This window comes from Lotus japonicus, chromosome 1 (genome assembly GCF_012489685.1).
Source record: "Lotus japonicus ecotype B-129 chromosome 1, LjGifu_v1.2".
In the NCBI taxonomy this organism is placed as follows: Eukaryota; Viridiplantae; Streptophyta; class Magnoliopsida; order Fabales; family Fabaceae; genus Lotus; species Lotus japonicus.
The window spans coordinates 74,847,698-74,868,173 of NC_080041.1; the positions used below are offsets into that span (position 1 = coordinate 74,847,698).

Here is a 20,476-nt window from a genome sequence, read left to right on the forward strand (position 1 = left end):
AATAATAGAGAGAGGATAGGTGCAAGCTGCTGCCATAACTTCTCCCTCGCTATTCCTCGCCACCATGCCCATCCCAGCTGGACCATCAACAAGGAAAGATGCATCAAAATTGCATTTTATAATACCTGGACCAGGTCTCCTCCAACGCGCAGGGAAAGCCACCGCTGGTGCACTAGCTTGGTCGCGGACCTGGACCTCCTCCATGAAACCACGCGCACGTCCAAGGACAGCTTCTGTGACCACCTCACGCTGCTGAAAGCATTTCTGATTCTGTGCTTCCCAAAGAGCGTAGACAATCAACTATGCCATGGCAACAACCTCGTCGTCACCAAGTTGAATCACGACCCTCCAAAACTCTCGGAACGACGGAAAGGAGTCCCCCCTCACACCAATCTGAGACGCGAACCACACTCTCTTCGCTGTTGGGCAAAGCAAAAAGAGATGATCCTCATGCTCCATCGCTGAAGCACAGAAGTTGCACCTGGGATCAACGTCGACACGACGATGAAATAAACGCTTGTTCAGCGGCAAGTACCTAGAAATCGCACGCCAACAAGTCTCTTTGCATCGGGGCAAGGCTCTAGTTGCCCAGAAATCCTTCCAAAACCGAGGCTCCATACTGGACGAAGACGAGGACGTCGCTTGGTCTCTAGCAATCAACTGCCGCATGAAATTATAGCCTCCCTTGGACGTGTACTGTCCATTAGTGGAGTCAAGCCAACATAAAGCATCCATGCCCCCATGCATCCCTAGAGGAATTGATAAGATTCTAGCCGCGAAACTTGGGTTAAAGACCATCTCAATCAAGTCTTGCTTCCAACAATTGCTGGCAGGGTCAATAAGAGATGGATGACACATAAATTAAATTAAACTCGTCAACCAAATCTTGGCGGCAAATAAGGGTAGCTTCTCCCGGTACCCAATTGTTCGTCCATATGTTAACCGTGGACCCATCACCTATCCTCCAAATCCCTCCTCGCTCAAACATCCAAGCCGTTTTCAGGATACTCGTCCATGCATAGCTTGGACGATAACCTTTTTTAGCCTCACACATGGAGCAGGTATTAAAATAAACTCCTTTTTATACTCTAGCAACCAAGCTCTCTGGGCGAGTATAGATACGCCACCAATTTTTTGCCACTAAGGTCATATTAAAAGATTTGAAATCTCGGAAGCCTAGGCCTCCCTCTGCTTTACTTTTGCTCAAGTTTTCCCACTTTGTCCAATGCAGGCCACGCTTAGTAGGATCCCCACCCCAATAGAATTGAGCTATCATACTGTCAATATCTGCACAAATAGCATTAGGTAAAATAAAGCACGACATAACATAGCAGGAATAGCCTAGGCTACTGACTTAATCAGAACCTCACGCCCAACTCTCGAAATAGCATTAGGTAGGATCCCCACCCCAATAGAATCGAGCTATCATACTGTCAATATCTGCACAAATAGCATTAGGTAAAATAAAGCACGACATAACATAGCAGGGAATAGCCTGGGCTACTGACTTAATCAGAACCTCACGCCCAGCTCTCGAAAGGATTTTTTCTTTCCAACCTTTAAGCTTTTTCCAGACTCTATCTTTGACAAAATTGAAAATTTGGGTTTTTGACTTACCAATGATAGTCGGAAAACCCAAATATCTGTCATAGATTTCCACCGCCTTTACTCCCAATAGCTGTTCAAGCTCATGAAAGAGATTATTAGCCACATTTCGGCTCACAGAAAGCATTGACTTGTCAAAGTTTATCATCTGGCCAGAGGCACGCTCATAAGTCCCAAGAATGTTTTTCAAACATTGGGCCTCCTCTACCGTCGCTCGTGCAAACAAGACACTGTCATATGTAAAAAGCAAATGATAAATAACAGGCGCGTGCCAACTAATTTTAATACCACTAATCTTAGATGACAACATAGCTCGTTCAATCAAAGCTGAAAAAACTTCTCCACAAAGAATAAATAAACAATCAAAGGTTAATGATCTTTAACTATCTATCAAATGTGACGAGTTGTGTTGGTCTTTTTAGTCCTTTATCTTTTAGAAAATCAAATGCACTATGAACGACACCATTATTAAGATTAAGATTTGCTCACGTATCATTAGATTCTAGAAATTATGATAAAGCCTTTATCATTGGGCCATTTAAAGACTTCAAATTTATTTACAAAATAACTAAACTCATAATCGAGATTAAGACTTCATGCGCTTGTAGTGATACACGTGTACTTTAGAAGAAAAAAATATTTTGATTGCACATAACTTGTTGAATTCGACATAATCTTTGCTATTGGATTCCACTAATTATATAAACTTATTGTCTTCAATAATTTAGATGTTTCAATTCTAAAAATTTAAAAATAAAATAGAGGAAATTATGTTGCTATCATTTCTATGAAATCATTGAATAACTCAGCAAGAAGGATTAAAAAGATAATAGATGTAAAATTTAAGACTGAGAGAAGTTGAAACAGAGTTCAAAAGAGAATTAACCAAAGAATACAATCATCAAAATTTGTCTAGTAAGAGAGAGGTTTAAAAACTTAGAATTCCATAACTTCATATCTCATACCCTAAGTTTATATATTATTATAAATAATTTAGGGTTAAATTTTTTTAGTCCTTGCAAAATAAGGGTCAACTAGCATTAGTGTCTATAAAAAAAATTCATATCTTTTAGTCCTCAACTTTGTAAAAAACTGCTACTAATACAAAAAAAAAACACCACAAAATGAACCACAGAGACTAACTTTACATATTTGATTAATGTTGGGGGACTAAAAACTTTGTAAATTCTTAGAGGGACCAAATAACGCACCTTTTGTGTGCCAGTTATCGTGTCCAAAGTAAACACTGGGTAGCCAAGTGCGAAGCAGACAACTGCTAATTAAGGATATAAGCAATAAGCCTACCCTAAGATGAGTGGTCTTCTATTCCGACTTCCTCGAAGCCTCCTATAGCACAGTGACATAGCAATGGTAGCAATGGGTTCTCTACGGCGCCCTTACAGGGGTGAAGCGAAAGAAGATTTGAGAATTCAGGAGAAGGTCATGGTGAGATGCAATTCTTTTTTTCAAGGAAGAACTGTTTCACCCATATTTTACTAAGACTAAAAATATATTTAACTCAAGAATTTAGTAAATGTAAAACTTAACTACACAATGACATTCAAATTTTTTTGTCATATCAAATTTAATTAAATTGAAAGAAAAATAATAGAGAAACCCCTTGGCTAGCCCCTACCACTTAATTAGTGAGCTGACTGTGGGCGTAGAATTAATCTAATGGCCTATCAGTTGTGGGGGTATTTTGGCTATGACAAAAAAAATGATAAGAAGGGATATGCAATCATTTTCTGAATAAATTGTGATATTTGTCAAAGACAAAAAAAAAAAAGGATAGGTCATAAAACTATTAAATGTCGTGCAATATTTTTTTAACTCACGGTGTATAAATTAATTTTAAACTTTTGTGAAAATATATAAATATGACTAGTAACATAAGAATTTAATTTATATACACAAATAACATAAAAAATATTACACATGCATTCAATCATATCTCTTTATTTTTCATTTTAAATATTTTTTACAATTTTAATTATACCATGACAACTTAATATAACTTCTAATTGAGTGACCTTATGCCTTCCTCTTGTAAAAAAAAAATATTGAGTTTGTTTGGTACATTAACAACAACAAAAAAATTGAGTGAACCTATAAAACATTTTTCCACCCTCACTCATAACATAAATGTTTACTACAACTTAACATAAAGAGTTTAATGGATATACACTGACAGTGTAAAATAGTTTTACACAGACATCCAATTGAATTCCGCCAAATCAGAAAATATCTTATTCTTTTAATTAAAATTAAAGTCAAATGTAATTATCTCTCCTATGTGACATGCTTTGGTTGGATGACTGTGTAAAACTATTTTACACTGTCAGTGCATATCCATTAAACTCTAACATAAATAAATAGGAGTAAATAACAACCCTAGAACTTTCACATCAACGTATAAATAGATTAATTACCCCGCGGGACAGGTAATTTCGATGGATTCGTAACAAATTGCAACGTAATGGATAGCCTAGCCTACTAGGATACAACAACTCATTTACATATGCACATGGTAGGGTTTGAATTTGCAGTTTAAACAATGCAAGAAACTTCCTCTTTGAAGCAATTTATGTGCATTCCACATATGGGTATGACCATTGCAGGTAACTACCACTGGAAAGTGACCTGAAACAGTGTTTGTTTATGGTTCAAGTTCATTCCATGTTCTCAGTTTTGCTTCCATGTTGCCCAAGTGGCTTTAGGAGGGGACAACCCTTAGTGGATGGCTTCATATGGTCCCTATATATGTGAATGTACATTTATTCCACATATACATTTTTATGTGGATCTCATTTCTAGAGCACTAACCATAATCATTCTATCCATTTTAATTTCAGCATTGTCAGTATTATCGTCCCCCCTCTTTTGAATATACTCCTTCCGTTCCTAAATAACTGATACTAATTTGGTTCTTTTTTTTTGTTTCTATTTAACTGATACTTTTACAATTTCAAGAGAACATTAATGCTACTTTATCAATTGTGCCCTTCATTTATTGTTGGTAGGAAAATTGAAAAGTTAGAATTGATAAGAGAGATAGAGGATATAATAGGAAGTTAAATAGTAATTTTAGTAAAACAAGAATATTAATTGATACTTCTTAATATTTGTGCCACAACCTTAAAGTATCAGTTATATAGGAACGGAGGGAGTATATAGAACCAATTTCAAGAAAAATTTGGAATGTTGTATGGTCATAAAAGCATAGGCAAGGGGCTTAATTGTTTTCCCCAGAGTTATAAAACTCGGCTCGGACCGGCCGGTCCGACCGGTTCGACCGTGAACCGGACCCCTGGCCGGTTCGAGCCACACATCGGATCGGCCATGCATCTGACTCGGTACGAACCGTTTTAACTCGGCCGGTTTAGTAAAAAACCCGGTGACTCGGCCTGACTCGGTTCAACCGGATGTCAATCTTTTTTTTTTAAATTAAATGTCAAATCCGTTTTGGAGGAAGGAAAAAACAGAGTTTTTTTATGGAGGCTGACACTGGTTTTCTTCACTGTTGAGTGGAGAACGGGATCTAAATTTCCTCACTCCTACTCTTTCTTTTCTTCAATCCCTTCTTAAGAAAGGAAAATACTGATTGATGGATTCAAATGAAATAGAAAGAGAAGAAGAAGAAGAAGAAGAAAAAAAAAAGTATCAGATAGGAGAGATGGCGTGAAGTTGCTCTTTGTATGACATTGGAAAAGAAAATACTGGTTGATTGCTTCAAAGGAAATTGCTCTCTGTATGACATTGGGAAGTAATTTCGAAACCAAGAAACCTTATCTCTCTCATATTGCGGCTGTGCACTATCAATTAGGGTTGCACTGAGTCTTATATATTAAATGATGGGTATGGGCTCTGCTTGCTATTTTAACGCTTTTTTTTTTGTTACATGCTTGCTCTTTTAACGTTGTTTCTTGTTACTATATTATGTTCAATGTTATCTCTTCTTAATAGGCATTGGACTACAGTATTGGGCTGTAAGCCTTTTTTTGCGGCAGATGTGGTTCTTGGTGCCAACCAATTAATTTAGTTAAAAAATATATCACTCTTAGATTAATTATGTATATACCGTAAAAAATTAATTATGTATTTTACTAAATAATATATATTAAATTTGTAATATATATCATCATAAATATTTTATTGTTATTAATATATGCTGCTACTTTATTATGGATTTTTAATTTTTAACATAAACCGAGTTAAGCGGTTGAACCTTTGACTCACCGGTTGAACCAGTGACCCATTGACCCAGTGCCCTGACCGAGTCGATCACCGGGCCGAGTTTAATAACACTGGTTTTCCCTTTTGGTCTTTTTCTTTTTGGACACGAGTTTTCTGGTTCTCTATCAAAAACCGACACAAAATTTTGAAATCCCCTTTAAATGCTGCTATTCTAGTTTGTGGTGAAGTCATAAATCTTGACTTTGTGGCACCAAAATCGGTACACCCTAATCACATTGGCTCTTCTATCTTTTGTTTTTTATATTTCTATGGAAACTCCCCCTCATTGATAAAATTGTTAAAGGAAAAGCAATTCACGGAGGTGATTAATTCATGAAATTCTCCTCTAATTATTTCAACCCAGATAAAGACAAATTTGCAGGCTTCAAGGATAGATGTTCTTACGGTGATTTAAAAATGGATGTTTGTGTCCTAATCAAAATTTTGTCCACAATAGAACCAAAAGATTTTATACCCTAAAACAGTAAAACAGTAGCTGATCTCCATTGTGGCTGATTTTTTTTCCTTAGTATTAATCAATATTTTAAAAGTAATTCCCAAGATGTCTCCACTTCACATTTTATAAATTTACAAGTTATTTTTACAACTTGGAAAATATATTTACAAGAGTTTAATAACTACACACTCATGATAATAAATAAATTTTAATAGACGGCCAATCAAATTTTAAATTATTTGGAAACTTCTACTTCTTTTGTTATTAAGGCGTTATGCCTGGAGCCCTGGATGCTCTAGTATAGTTTTTGCTTTTTTTTTTTTACATCGAAAAGATAGATTTCACCCTACATGCATTAATGACTCTAGACCTTCTTCTCCCAACTCATATATCTCCTAGTTCTTACCACTTGAGCTATCAATTGGGGACGGTTTATTTTTCTCTTATAACTATATATAGAAAATAATTAAATTATTTACACCATCCTTCTATACAAATTAAATGTGAGTTCCATTACTATGCATCAATGATGTTGGTGGAAAAAATCACCTTTGTCGCATCCAGGATGTCGGAAGCAAAACTTATAAACATTGGATGTCCGGGGAAAGGAGAAGGCTTAGTTATTGAAAGCCAAAGGAGAGTCATCTGAAGCTGAAGGAATAATTTTGTAGGTCACGATTGGTTAAGCGACTTCGATGCCTGCAAAGCATGTGTAGTTCAAATATCGCTAAGGGTTGGTGCCGAAAAATTTCTACACCAGCTTAAAGAATCCAAGCCGCATATATAGCAGTTGTCATGTTGGCAAGTCGGAAGAAGGGGTATGTAGAGAAGTTGATTCAACGCTTCTGGATTAGAATTTCACCAAGTCATTTAGCATTAGCACTAAAATGACCATTGCTGATACCAAATGAATTGAAGGGCGCGCCCAACATCGACAAGTATTTATAGAGGAAAATTCGCTAACCTATGACAGTTAACAACACCTGCCACTAACCACGTTTTCTAGTAATTACAATTGTAGGAATGTTGAAGTTGCTTCCCCTGACTAGCTTAGAAGCTTTGGTTTAAGCCGAACTTTTTTATATCGGCTAGTTCTTTAAACGATAATTGTTTTCCCTACATTAAAGGGATGAATCACTGGCCGGGCGTCTTTAGCACATGTGGGCTTCTAAAACATTGCAAAGTATCTTCATCGTATGCTGAAGCCCCTTTGCCCAAATCTTGTCCAAGTTCAAATTTAGCTGCTTTGTAAGACCCAAGTTTTTAAGCTTAGAATAAGTGGAAGAGATTTCCATTTACGATTAGGCTTGATGTATCGCGAAGGAAAAACCTGAACAAGAGTTTATCGGATGAAATAAATTTATGAAGGGGAAAGTTCAGGAAAAGTCTAAGGATTGTATCAAAATCGATAAAAGGTATAGCACGATCGATTCGCTTAAACCTAGGACAAGAACCTTAGGAAAAGACTAAGTTCCACCCTTGGAACACTATAGGAATAATTCCAAAAATCTTCAAGAGGAATATAAGACTTTCTCTTATTCCTTTTTATAACAATCGTTTTAAGGCGAAACTCTAGGATGTACGAACGTCCGATTCCAATCATCGGAAGTTTTCCGAAACTAAAACCCTGATAGTTCAAGAAACCTAAAATCAACCACGATGAAGACTTTTTCTATTCGGAGCTTCAAATGAAGATTCCACACGCGTACACCCATTTCTCTTGATGTTTTCAATCTTTCTTCAGAAGGAAGTTTGCTCATCCGACATTCACTGCAAAAAGTAACTTTTCGGGTAAAATAGATTTATACCGACTTTTGATTGTTTACCTTAATTCCAAGAAGATCTCTTTTGAGTTTTGGAATTCTGTCGCCAAAACCTATCTTAGAATTCACAGAGGAATGAGCAGGAAAATATCGGAATCACTCTTATATTTTTATCTTAACTCTATGAGTTAAATCCTCCGATATCTAAACTAATCTGTACCGGTTTACAAAATATCTTTACAAAATATCTTCTCAAAAAAAAAAATATCTATCCATCCTTATCCCTCCACCAAGTCATCGTTATCTAAACTTTGCAAAATATCTTCCTTTTCCTTCACTATATATAGGTTGTAGCTAGAAAATGAAAATTTTGCAAAGTTCTTCACCCATTCAGCCCCAAACCCGCGAGCACAAGGAGGAGAGGAGAGGAAAAATATTTTCTCCGATTCTTGCCTGTTTTCTTCACAGTTCGTTGCTAATCGAAGACTACGAGGTATAGTTACTATTCCTCACTTTCGATCGTCATTTCCGTCAATTTTCTCTAGACTTTTTTGAGCTCAAAGTTTGGAGCTTTTTGTGAAATTGTCCAAATAGCTTGATTTCTCTGTCTAAACATCTTCCCTATGTGCCCAAGAGCACTTCTGTCGGATTAGTTTTTCCGTAATGTCGCCGGAATTCCGCCGGAATCAATTTTTACCTCAAATACCCATTTTTGGGGCAAAGTCTCAATCTTTTAGCTTAGAACTCTCGACTTAGCTTAGAGTCAATAAGATTAGTTGTCATAAACGTCGTTAGTAACATTTCTATCGGATTAGTTTTTCAAAATTCCGATTTTTGATTTTCCGAGCTAAAACTCTGACCAAAATACCCCTGCTTCAGTTTTCGATCCGAAAATTTTTCCGAGTTTAGATTCGCCTTAGTTACAACAAATGATAACCTAGGAACCAAGTTTGATCGAAGAAAAATCGACACACACAATTAAGGGAAGTGGCCGAGAGCACCCTCAAGGGGGGAGGAAATCCGACTTTTTCGAACACTTGTCTTAACGCGTTAGATTGTCGTACCACGGAGTTTGTAGTGTTCCGTGTACCCCTAGTACTGATTGTTTGCTGAGTTTCTGACTCATTGTAATTGATTTCTGTGAAATTGCTTTAAGGTTCGTTCGAGGAATTCGGAGGACTTGAGGAGGAAGATCGTGAAGGAAAGTTCAAGGAGCGAGCTGGAAAATCAACAGGTGAGGGCATCTCACTGAATACTAGATAATGATTTAGGTGTCGACGAATTCGACTTGATTTATGTGTTATGCACTTAATTGCTAAATGCCTGAAATGTTTTCTGAGGCTTCGGCCGATCTTGTTGAGTACTGGATGCCATGATATTGTGTGCTAAATGATTCACATGTTATGTGCTAAATGGTTAATCTAGGATGTGTTGGAATATGCTGTTTATGCTTATTGATTGAGCTGATTTATTTAGGTGATTCCACTTATATCTGTGATACTGAGGAGTGAGGATAACGGGCAGGTCATGCCGAATTTTTATGAGATTTTTGAGAGAATTTGAAAGGACGAACGGAGTTCGGGCCTTGTTATATTTTAATGGATCGAGACCTTCTCAGAAATTATTTGGGATTATGGGATCCCTGAAAACTCATAGGAAGTATTATAAGACTAAATGAAACCTATTTTCTCAAGGAAAATTCATAAGACACTAATTAATCTCTAAAACCCTTGAACAATGATAACAACCTTAGATAAGAGCTTAGAGCTAGAATATTAGTTTTGAAAAAAAATGAGAAGTGTCGTCGAGTCCAAGTCTTGAGGAAACTTACAAGTTTCCAAGTATGCTTATACTCTTTCGCTCGATGAGCAGTTTATTGTTTGGCTATCTAAAGTTTAGCCGGGAACTATAAGTTTCCAAGTACATTCGTACTCTTTCGCTCGATGAGCAGTTTATTGATTGGCTATCTAAAGTTTAGCCGGGAACCATGAGTTTCCAAAGTACATTCTTCTTCTTTTGATTAATTCATTTTGTCGCAGAATCGACATTTACCTTAGGGTATTCTTTTAGAGACATTAGGTTATTTAGAACACGTGGCGACGTGTCGAGTGAGGTCGGAGACGTTGTTTGGCTAATCACTTTGCATCCATGCACTCATTTTGAGGTTAATACACGGCGTGATACCGGACTTCGGTGGATTCCAAAATGGTCATAAGACCCGGATTTCCATATTTAGGACACTACGGTGGTCCTTGGTAGCAGACGGAATGGCAGACCTACGGGTTCACTGCTGATCTGACTACTTTTGTGTGGTGTAAGAGACGCCCGAGCGGAATGGTCCCACTATGGCCGGTGTTAGGGCTGACTCGATGGTGTCCATCCTTCTTCCGGAATGCATCTTGTCAACCAGCATTGCATTTCATGCAGCATTCATACTGACTTAGTTGCTGAGTGTGATTGATACTTGTTAATCCTATTTGATGCATGCTATTTGTTATTATCATCTTTTATATTCATTGTGAAATATGCAACCCTAGGATGTTATCCCTAAACTTATAAGCCTAAGTGGCTATTACTATTTATCTTTACCTATTTAATGTACTATTATGTAATTCTTTGAGTTGACCCTCGCGCGTGCTACCTGTGATTGGGGGGCTATGTATGCCCTTTATTGTCAGATGTCCATGGCAGACCGGTACGAGACGGTCGTCCCTTCGAGGGGGGACCAGGTTTGAGATGTTGGACCAAGACACCCCGGGCTCATGGGTGGTCGACCCCGCCGGCCACCGAGCTATCTATTCAGGGCGAATAATGGAGGATCTCGTTGACCGGATGCCAAGCCTGACGCACGGAGTTTGGAGGCGCTACACTGTCAGCTTCAACTTGCCACCGGGTGTACACTGCGGACCTGGACTGGGAGTACCACCACCATCGTCGCCTTCGGACGACGAGGACCCCTCGGAGGAGGTGCCCTCGGGAGGGACTTCTTCAGGCACTAGTTCACCCACTGTCGCGGCTGCTGTTGACTTGGGATCGGGTGCAGAACCCGCGCGACCAGCTGTGGAGACCGATGCAGTCATCGACATAGTCGTCTTGGATTCAGATTCAGACGACGATCTTGAGGATGCATAGTTGGGAGTGCGGTGATGTGCTCCTCTAGTTGGGATTAGTGTAGGAGTAGCGTCTTGGCTCTGATGTTCAGCCTTTCTTTTTGGGCAGGGTAGGTCCCTGACCTTTAGCTTTTCTTGTGGTTCTCTTTACGGGAATTACAGAGGGTTGGTCGGTTTAGGAGGTTTTTGTTGGCTGACCTACTGTTGTAGGGAGGACTGTATTTGAAACTCTTGTCCTTTTGTTCCGGTTTGTACGTATTTGCCCACGGGCACTACTTTCGGTTAGTTACCCGTCACTAGAGGTTACTCGTGACGTGGTTTTGCCACTAGCTATGGGGATTGTACATATATCTGTACATTAGTCTTGTCTACCTTTTGTCGTTGAGTTTTTATTTAGTCGAGTCTTTATTTACTTAAAACAAATATCGAAAAAAAAAATATTCACGTTTTTCCGCTTAAGTATTTCTTTTGGTTACTAAAGTGACGCCACCGAAATCGGGGTGTTACACGCTTCACCGTGAAAGATCAGTTGTTCACGTTGACTCGACTTACTACCCCGACAACTAATCTTACCACGCTTGCTTGCGAAACACTTCAACTATCTCACTAGCCCTTACATATTTTTCAACAATTTTATTTACAACCACGTCTTTATCATAAAGATTTTGTAAACATTAGTTAGATTTGTATACTCTAGTAAAGCAAATAACCGAAGCACCATACCTCAGTCTAATCATACCCCATCTTCTTCAATAGCAACGTTAGCTCAAAAATTAAGCATACATTGTTTAACTTCAACAAACATAAATTAATGAATGTAACCAAATAAAAGAAAAAACTACTAAATTGAACATATTATTAGTAAAGCATTTCTGATAAATATATAAGAAAATAATAAAAAAATAAATACACATCAGTCACTGATATTAATATTATTAGAGTAAAAGAGATTTATTTATTTTATGAGTCATTATCCTAATTTTGCTGTTAATTTCCGTAGTTACGTACTTTCTTTTTCTTTATAATTTTGTGAAAATGACGTTTGAATAAAATTGGGCGCAAAGAGCGGGACGTGCATGTGGTAGTAACATGGTAGGACCAAATACATTTTCTAATTTCTACAACGAGCACCGTTGAAACCTTTTTTGCTAATTAATTAATTGCCATATGCATAAATACAAATAGTAGCATCTTCAAATCATGGTGGGTCATTGAAAGCTTGTTTGATTAAACAAAGAAATCAACATAACCACCCTCATTCTATATGCTTAAATTTCTTCAAGCTAAGTCCTTTCATTAATTAGTTAAACGCCTTGTCATGTCATAATTAACATGCTCTTTGTTTGATCCTTTGATTGAACGCAACCACGTGTCCGTTTGGCATTTTCCAAGTAGAATTTGCCTTAGATTTACTGCTCAACCATTTGTCTCTATTCGCTAGCTGCAATTCCCATATTATCAATTTAAATTAATAGCTAGGGCCGAAAGAAACATGTTTTGGTTTGTTTCAAAACAGGTTAATTTTTCATATTGGGAGGAAAAGTGATTTTGTGAGAAGCCAACTTGAGTAAATTAAAGCAGTTATACTTACTACTTAATCACTAAATTCTTACATTTTTTTTTCAAAAATTATTGAAAAGTTATATCTATGAGTTAGAGTGCGGTAACCAACTTAGTTAAATATTTATAGTGTGGCTCATGCCCTTGCATCTCATGCTTCTGTTTTTCCCTCACATGTGTGATGGAGTGATTCGCCTGTTTGTATTGAGCACACTTTCTTTGTAGACTCTATTTTTCCTGTTTAATGCATTGCTAACGAGCTTTTATTTAAAAAATTATTTATTTATAAATTAATTTGAGAAACTTATTGAAATGACCTTGAAATATGGTATAGATGAGTATAATTGTTTAGTGTGTGTTTGGTTAAAACTTGAAACAAATAAAAACACATTCACCCAATCTATCTAGTTGATTTAGTAGGCTTTTATGCCTTAAAATGTGTGTGAATGTACATTGGGGACATTATTTTATAGAAAAACAAACATAGTAATCTGGACTGGATAGGGCGCTACGCCCTTATGTTGATGATTCATAAGGCCGCAAAATACAAGTAAAGACGTACATCATCCTCGTGTCTCAAATTCGGCGTCTTGTGGGAATGTATACTGGATAAAATGTCATGCCCTATGTTGACACCCTAGCTAAGGAGACTCATTTGAAATAGAGCGAGACTTAGGACTCAAGTCTGGGCGAGAGGAAATATCCTTGTATTGATATTTATGGTCGAGACTCATGAGAGGCCCATTGTGTAATAGATTTAGGTAGGGATGACAATTTTGCCCAAACCCATGGGTACCCGCCCGAACCCGATCCGATTTGACGGGCAAAATCCGAGTTGACTGGATTTGGGTTTGGGTTTTGCCCGTTACTGTAGCCATTTATGGGTTTGGGTTTGGTATTAGTTAAATCTGTGCCCATACCCGCCCAAACCCGAACCCAAAGATACCTGAAACATAAAATTACAAAAAAACCCTCACACATATATATATTTATAAACTTTGTTCTTAGTGTTTGATGATTAATTGTACTTTTGTATGTTTGAGAAAGTAAACTCTAAACTATTGTTGTCTCACTTTAGTGATGGATGAGGATGATGAATAGTATTTTTTTTTTCTTTCTATGAATTTCACTTTTTTTTTATATGAAAGTAAGTTTTGGATTGAGTTGCTACGTAACTAATGGGTTTGGGTTTGGGTTTCGGGTAAATCCGAAACCCAATGGATTTGGGCATGGATTTCATTTTATCGTCCATAAGGTTTGTGTTTGGGTTTGGGTTTGGGTTCTGGGATTTGGGTTTGAGTTTGGTAATTGTAAAACCCGTGCCCGATCATACCCGTTGCCATCCCTAGATTTAGGGTTAGGGGTCTTTGCCCCTCTATAAAAGGTAAGACCTCATTCATAATAAATTAGGTTCTCTCTTCATCTAAGAAAATGATTAGCACAAACCCTAGATCTATAATCCCTATGTATTGGTGGTTTTTAGTTGGTGTCTTAGTGTATGTAAATGAAAAGTATATATGCAAATGTTTTTTCAAATGCAATTATTTGCAAGTTGACTGGCACGTCAACGTGTGAAAACCCTAATAGCTATTTCTAAGCATAAAACCTTGCCTTGGCATCTGCGCGATAGATTTTTTGAGAAATTAAAAGACTCCTCGCATCTGCGCGACGCGAGCATTGCAAAGCCTTGATAAAACATCAAGTGAAAAGACTTGTTCCACAACAACAGTCTTAGAAATATATTAAGTAGACATGTCAGCTCATCATAATATTTTTATGTTTCTTCTTAAATAAGGAACTTGACTCGTTATAAAGAATTCGCCATGTAATTAATTTTACAACTTGAGGTTTTTAAGTTGTTGTGACTGTTGAAATATGATTTGTTGGTAATTGGATGGTGATTTACAGTTTCTTTTTTTTGAAAACAAAAGATATATGATGTTATATATATGATAGTCGATAGTACACACAACACACACTAAGGTGAGCATAATCCTCCAATGTTACAAAGCCGACCCTAGAAGGATCATACCATACCAATATATTACAATAAAGACTTAGGCAACTACCGGGGACCTTGATGTGACAAAATTCACAATAACCCTACAAAAGTAGAGCCACGTCCTGATATTGGAGGAGACGCAAATCAGCACATACATCGACCATGGTGATTTACAGTTGTTGAAATTTAGTACATGAAGATATGAGGATTGAGTGAGAACTAAGTTGAATGATTCTCCAATAGGATAAGGTTTGGCATAAATTGGCGAAGTGTTGTTGCAGTATAATGAGGCGAATGATTTGAGTTATAGTGCGGCCAACAGTTTTCATTTTTGTTAGAGATTTATTAAAAGGAGAAGTTGGGTAATAGAGAGGTGTCTCGCGTGTTGACAAGTATATCCTGGCTTGATATTTTAAGGCGGGTCGAACATCAAAGTATTTGACTATGTTAGACCTTTTGGGTTACTCTATAAAGGGCTCGCTCGGCTAGGAATCTATTGAGAAGATGGTTGTTATGGGGCGAATGCTTTGGTAATTCATGTTTTTCCCTTTTACTTTCAAAGGAATCACCATAAAAGCGTGTTACAAATGCTCAAGCTTGTGGTGCCTGCCCCAAAAGGTGGTGCCGCACTTGAAGTTCGAGTGACGTACCTGTCCAAAAGAGGGTGGCGCAAGGTATTAATTAAATTTTGTGAACTAATGATCATATTTACAGTTGATAAATGCTAAAAATAGGTAATAAGGCATGGAAACATGGAAAGTATATGAAAGAATAACTATATATGGTGAGTTAAGGGCACACTCTGCCTTCGTGCTTCTAACTTGGTGCACTTGTAAACTTGTGAACCGGTTGGGAATTCCTCACTTATTTGGGGAGTGATATTCTACCTGGCAGGTCACTTAATAGCCCGCCGACGATGACTTTACAACATGATGGGTATGTTCCATATCTGGTGACTAGAGGGTGATGTTTTATGAGAGGGCGACACCCTCATATTTAGGTGTTTTGGCTTTTCTTGTGTTATTCATGTATTCTTCATGTCATGTTGGCAATTTAAGCTTTCCACACTATGATGGCAATTTATGCCTTTTCTAGCCTTGTTGTTGAAGCCTGTATTTTGTAGTATAGGGCGGGTTCACTAGATTCGACGTCTTGTGAGCATGTAGACTGAGGGCACCACGCCCTATGCTAATGATGTGGAAGAAGAACAAGTGCAAGGAAAGATGCACTTAATCCTCATGCATCGGATTCAACGCCATGTGAGCATGTGGATTGAATAGGGTGCCACATCTTATGCTGACGAAGTGGGAGACCAGCGAGTGCAAGTAAAGACGCACTCCATCCTCGTGCCTCAACTTCGACATCTAGTGAGCATGTGGATTGGACAAGGCATTGTACCCTATACTGACACCCTAGCTAAGGGGACTCGTAGGAAATAAGGCGAGACTTAGGACTCATGCCAACGGAGAGAAGTTATCCGTGTATAGATATTTATGGGTCGGGACTCACGAGAGACCCATTATGCAATTGATTTAGGGTTAGGGTCATTACCCCTCTATAAAAGATAAGACCTCATTCATGATAAATTAGGTTCTCTCTTCAATTAAGAAAATGACATACACAAACCCTAGATCTAGAACCCCTGGGTCTTGGTGAGAACATAATTGTGTGTTTATATAAGTAATCTATTTATATAAATTCTTCTGAACACATACACAAACTATTATATTATAAGATCAACTTAAATAAGTACTTCCAAACGAATTATTTGTTTCATATGAGTATTTTAATTTAATTAATCTTTCTTGTTTTGTGGTATTAGAGGGCGGCAACCAGATTTGGTTGTTTCACCGTACAAATGGGCGTAGGTAAGGTAACTTTTACTTTGATTGCGGACAGTCACATTAATTAGTGCCTGATGACATGTTTAACAATAACATATACTAGTATAATTTGCTAATTAAAATATGATTTGTCATAGTAGCCGAGAAATAAAATATATATAGGATTCTTTTCAAGTATTAGTCAGCTGAAGTGACTAATAATATATGCAAAGATTGAGTGGGTTAGACAGCCAAAAGAAAAGGACAAAAAGAATTTGTTGTACTCTCTCTTTTTTAAGCTCTGGTTATCATTGCAAGGTTTTGATTAGCAGTGTTGATTTTCTAAATCTTTCTTAACTTGATTAGTGCCACACGTGTAACCAAAATACTTGAGCTCTTGATTCCTGTGGATTGCTTCAGTTCATGTCGGTTACTTACTAGATGCATTAAATCCTTCTTCATACAGATTCATTGAAAGTTTCCTCCTCATACACAATAAGAAGAACCAAGTGGAACAGATAAAAGGGTATATATGTAGTTCAACATTCACAAAGTGAAACCATTAACTTTGAATAGTTCATTCAATGAAAGTAAAAATGGGGTATAGCAATAGCATTAACAATGTAGAAGCATACGTTAACAAATGCCATTAAATTCTACTCGGTTGGTGCAGACCGCAACTGCACACCAAGTTGGACTTATTTGAAGGTTGGATAAACCCTAAATTAGTGTCTTTTTCTGCTCTACGCCGTGATTTAAGGGTAAAATTAAGGTGGGAAATAAAGGCCATGCTTTCATACGTAACGAACCACTTGAAATAAAACCAACAGGTCAGCTAACTTCATACACAGATTGTAGATAATTTGACTTTTTAAACATTTAATTGAGAGTCGATTTTTAAGTTGTCTATTTGGAGATTTTGTAGGAAAGACCTACTAACTAAATGTAATTTCCGAACTTCGAAATGATTAGTCTCATAACTGCCAATGGTGAGAAATCTAGCTAATACTAAAAAAAAGAGAAAAAAATTATATATACATCTTATAAGACAACAGTTGAGAAATGCATGTGCCAAGTGGGACCGTAGATTAAGCAGTTGGTAGTGTAACCGAAACATGTGCATGTGCGCCTTGAATCTTGCTCGAACTTCTGTAAAAAATGTGAATCAGTTTTTGTGGTTTTGGCTCACTCTTTACACCATTCATGAGAAATGCTAACTTGTCTTTTTCCAACCATGAGTCCCCACATTTGAGGTCTTTGGTGCCCCTAGCCTATGCTTAAGTTTCCTATATAAAGCAAACCAACCTTAGCTAAATCATTAAGCACCAAGAACTAAAGCTTCTCTATCTTAAATCCTCTCATCCCCCAAACTTCTCTAAGCACTAGCTACTACTACTTACCACACAATGGCAATTGTAGCAACCTCTGCCATCTCTCTTATCTTCTTTCTTCTCAATCTCTGCCTCCGAGGCACTTATGGTGACTATGGAGGAGGATGGCAAGGTGGACATGCCACATTTTATGGTGGAGGTGATGCATCAGGCACAATGGGTAAGTTTAAACAAATAACCATTTTTTTTTTCACTTGGCCATATAAAGAAACAACTACATGGCAACATAATGATTTCTTTTAGGCTTCAAGTAAAAACTTCAAAGTGACTCTTTTAAGTTAAAATGTACATTCACACACATAAGCACACTCTCTCTCCTATGATTATGAGTCAAAGATTTTGTCTTTTCATCTGGGTATGTGAGAATCTAATGAGATTGTGATTATTTCAGGAGGTGCTTGTGGTTATGGAAACTTATACAGCCAAGGCTATGGGACTAACACTGCAGCACTCAGCACTGCTCTTTTCAACAATGGCTTGAGCTGTGGTTCTTGCTATGAGATGAGATGTGACAGTGACCCAAGATGGTGTCTCCCTGGAAGCATATTGGTCACTGCCACAAACTTCTGCCCTCCTAACTATGCACTCTCCAACAGCAATGGTGGCTGGTGCAACCCTCCCCTGCAGCACTTTGATCTTGCTGAGCCTGCTTTCTTGAAGATTGCTCAGTACAAAGCTGGAATTGTTCCAATTTCCTTCAGAAGGTAAAACCAAATCATCTTTTCTTGTTTGTTTCTTCTCCATTTTCAGCTTTCAGCTCAGTTTTCACTAGAATCATGTGTTAACATGCTCTGTTTTGGCTTGAAAACAGAGTCTCCTGTGTCAAGAAAGGAGGAATCAGGTTCACAATTAATGGACACTCTTACTTCAACTTGGTTCTGGTCACAAATGTTGGTGGAGCTGGAGATGTTCATTCAGTGTCCATCAAGGGGTCTAAAACTGGATGGCAAACCATGTCAAGGAACTGGGGGCAGAATTGGCAAAGCAACTCTTACCTCAATGGCCAGAGCCTTTCTTTCAAGGTTACCACTAGTGATGGAAGAACTATCATCAGCAACAATGCTGTGCCTGCTGGTTGGCAATTTGGACAAACATTTTCGGGAGGACAGTTTTAGTTACAAGAGCTAAAGTTCCAATTTAAGTTAAAATTTGCATTTTGTAATATATGTCATTGCTCTGTTATAGTGCATGTTTGGAAACTCTTCACCAATTGATTCTGAAGTCAGAATCAATTTTGAGGAGAAGTCGTTGGATTTCAGAATTGATTCTGACGAAAGATGCAAATCCAAACATATTAAGAGTTGGAAAGTGTGAGGAAAAGAAAGGTAGATTAGGAGTTTCAGGCCAACATGGCCTCTAATGCAGTGGTGGCAATATGGCACCCGCTAGGCCTAGTATAATGTATTGTTGTTTTTGTTTTGGATATTTCCCATTGATTACAGTCTTTTGATGAAGTCAATGTGGAGATGATCTCAATAGCCTTGTATATTTAATCCCTCAAATGGTTGAAAACCAATTTAGGGGGAGTTTATATAAATTTGATAATGCTTTTTTGTTGCTAATCTTTTCCAACTTTTTGCATGTTCAGCAACTAACTTAGACTTGACTACTAACAAAACCTGATCTGAACACAAAATTGCACCGACTTAGCACTTGTCACACATGTGAAAAACTCAACCAATTTGTAGTTCCACCTTCAAATATTGAATTAGGTTGTTGCCTAATATACAAAGCATTGTATAATTATTTTAAAGTCAAGAATTTCGACAAGTAGAACAATTTTCTTCTCTCTATTTTTTGGGCTGATTTCTCTCCTTAACTTGTCTATATTTCTTTTTGCACTTGGACTAGGGCTATTGTTTGACTTGTAGTTGTACCATCAATAGCAACTACTAAGAATAAAAAAAATAGCAACTACTAAGAATAAGAATAGAAATGCAACGTTTTCCCCAGCCCAAGAAGTAATAAAATACTAAAAAATTAGGTCTGGCATCTTTCTCAGCCTGAAGGGGCAAACTTTAGAACAAGGCCCCGCCATGACCTACCTTAGCTAAGTTCTTTGGACAATATACAATTTGTTGAGGAAAGCTAGTCAATTTTCAGACTAAGCTAAGTTGTTACTTTATTTTGTAACGGTTGGTAAAGCGTATGGTTTTCTATCCCTAGGTTTTAATCCTTTCTCCTACCACCAAGAGTCTTTGTTTTTTACACTCCTACCAAGAGTCTATTATTATTAAAAAAAAAATTCTTTTTTTTTTCTCTACCTTATGTCTCCCACAAGACTATGGTTGCTCGAGCTTTTCGTGTAAGTATGACATGAGTTACTTCAGCGTCGAACCATCCGGTAATCGAATGCATGTCAACACAAACCATTTTATCTATTTTTTCTTATCTTGAAATAGCAATGGCACTTTGCGTCCTTAAAATAATAACCATTTTTCCAGCTAACCTAATATTTCTCCTAAGACCAACAAGGAGTACTACAAGAATATTTACATTTTGTCCATCCATTACATCTCTTTGTCTAAT

General features: G+C 37.4%; 1 protein-coding gene and 1 long non-coding RNA gene across 2 annotated transcripts; both read left to right on the forward strand.

Annotated features, from left to right (window-relative positions):
* The first annotated feature begins 8,444 nt into the window (after window positions 1-8,444).
* On the forward strand, window positions 8,445-11,558 carry LOC130732042 (uncharacterized). Its single transcript, XR_009016927.1, has 3 exons — window positions 8,445-8,554; window positions 9,218-9,295; window positions 10,740-11,558. It is a non-coding gene; the product is annotated as an uncharacterized LOC130732042 (long non-coding RNA).
* A 6,306-nt stretch (window positions 11,559-17,864) lies between these two features.
* Window positions 17,865-19,509, forward strand: LOC130710208 (expansin-A10-like). The gene is made up of 3 exons (XM_057559393.1): window positions 17,865-18,107; window positions 18,339-18,651; window positions 18,759-19,509. Exons 1-3 carry the CDS (start codon window positions 17,963-17,965, stop codon window positions 19,060-19,062), a joined length of 762 nt encoding a protein of 253 aa, XP_057415376.1. The 5' UTR covers window positions 17,865-17,962; the 3' UTR covers window positions 19,063-19,509.
* Window positions 19,510-20,476: the final 967 nt, after the last annotated feature.

Bases quoted from the DNA above. Each gene is read 5' to 3' on its own strand.
- LOC130710208 (XM_057559393.1), top strand. From the start codon at position 17,963: ATGGCAATTGTAGCAACCTCTGCCATCTCTCTTATCTTCTTTCTTCTC. The intron at 18,108-18,338 runs GTAAGTTTAAAC...TGATTATTTCAG, and splicing joins TGATGCATCAGGCACAATGG to GAGGTGCTTGTGGTTATGGA. The intron at 18,652-18,758 runs GTAAAACCAAAT...GCTTGAAAACAG, and splicing joins GTTCCAATTTCCTTCAGAAG to AGTCTCCTGTGTCAAGAAAG.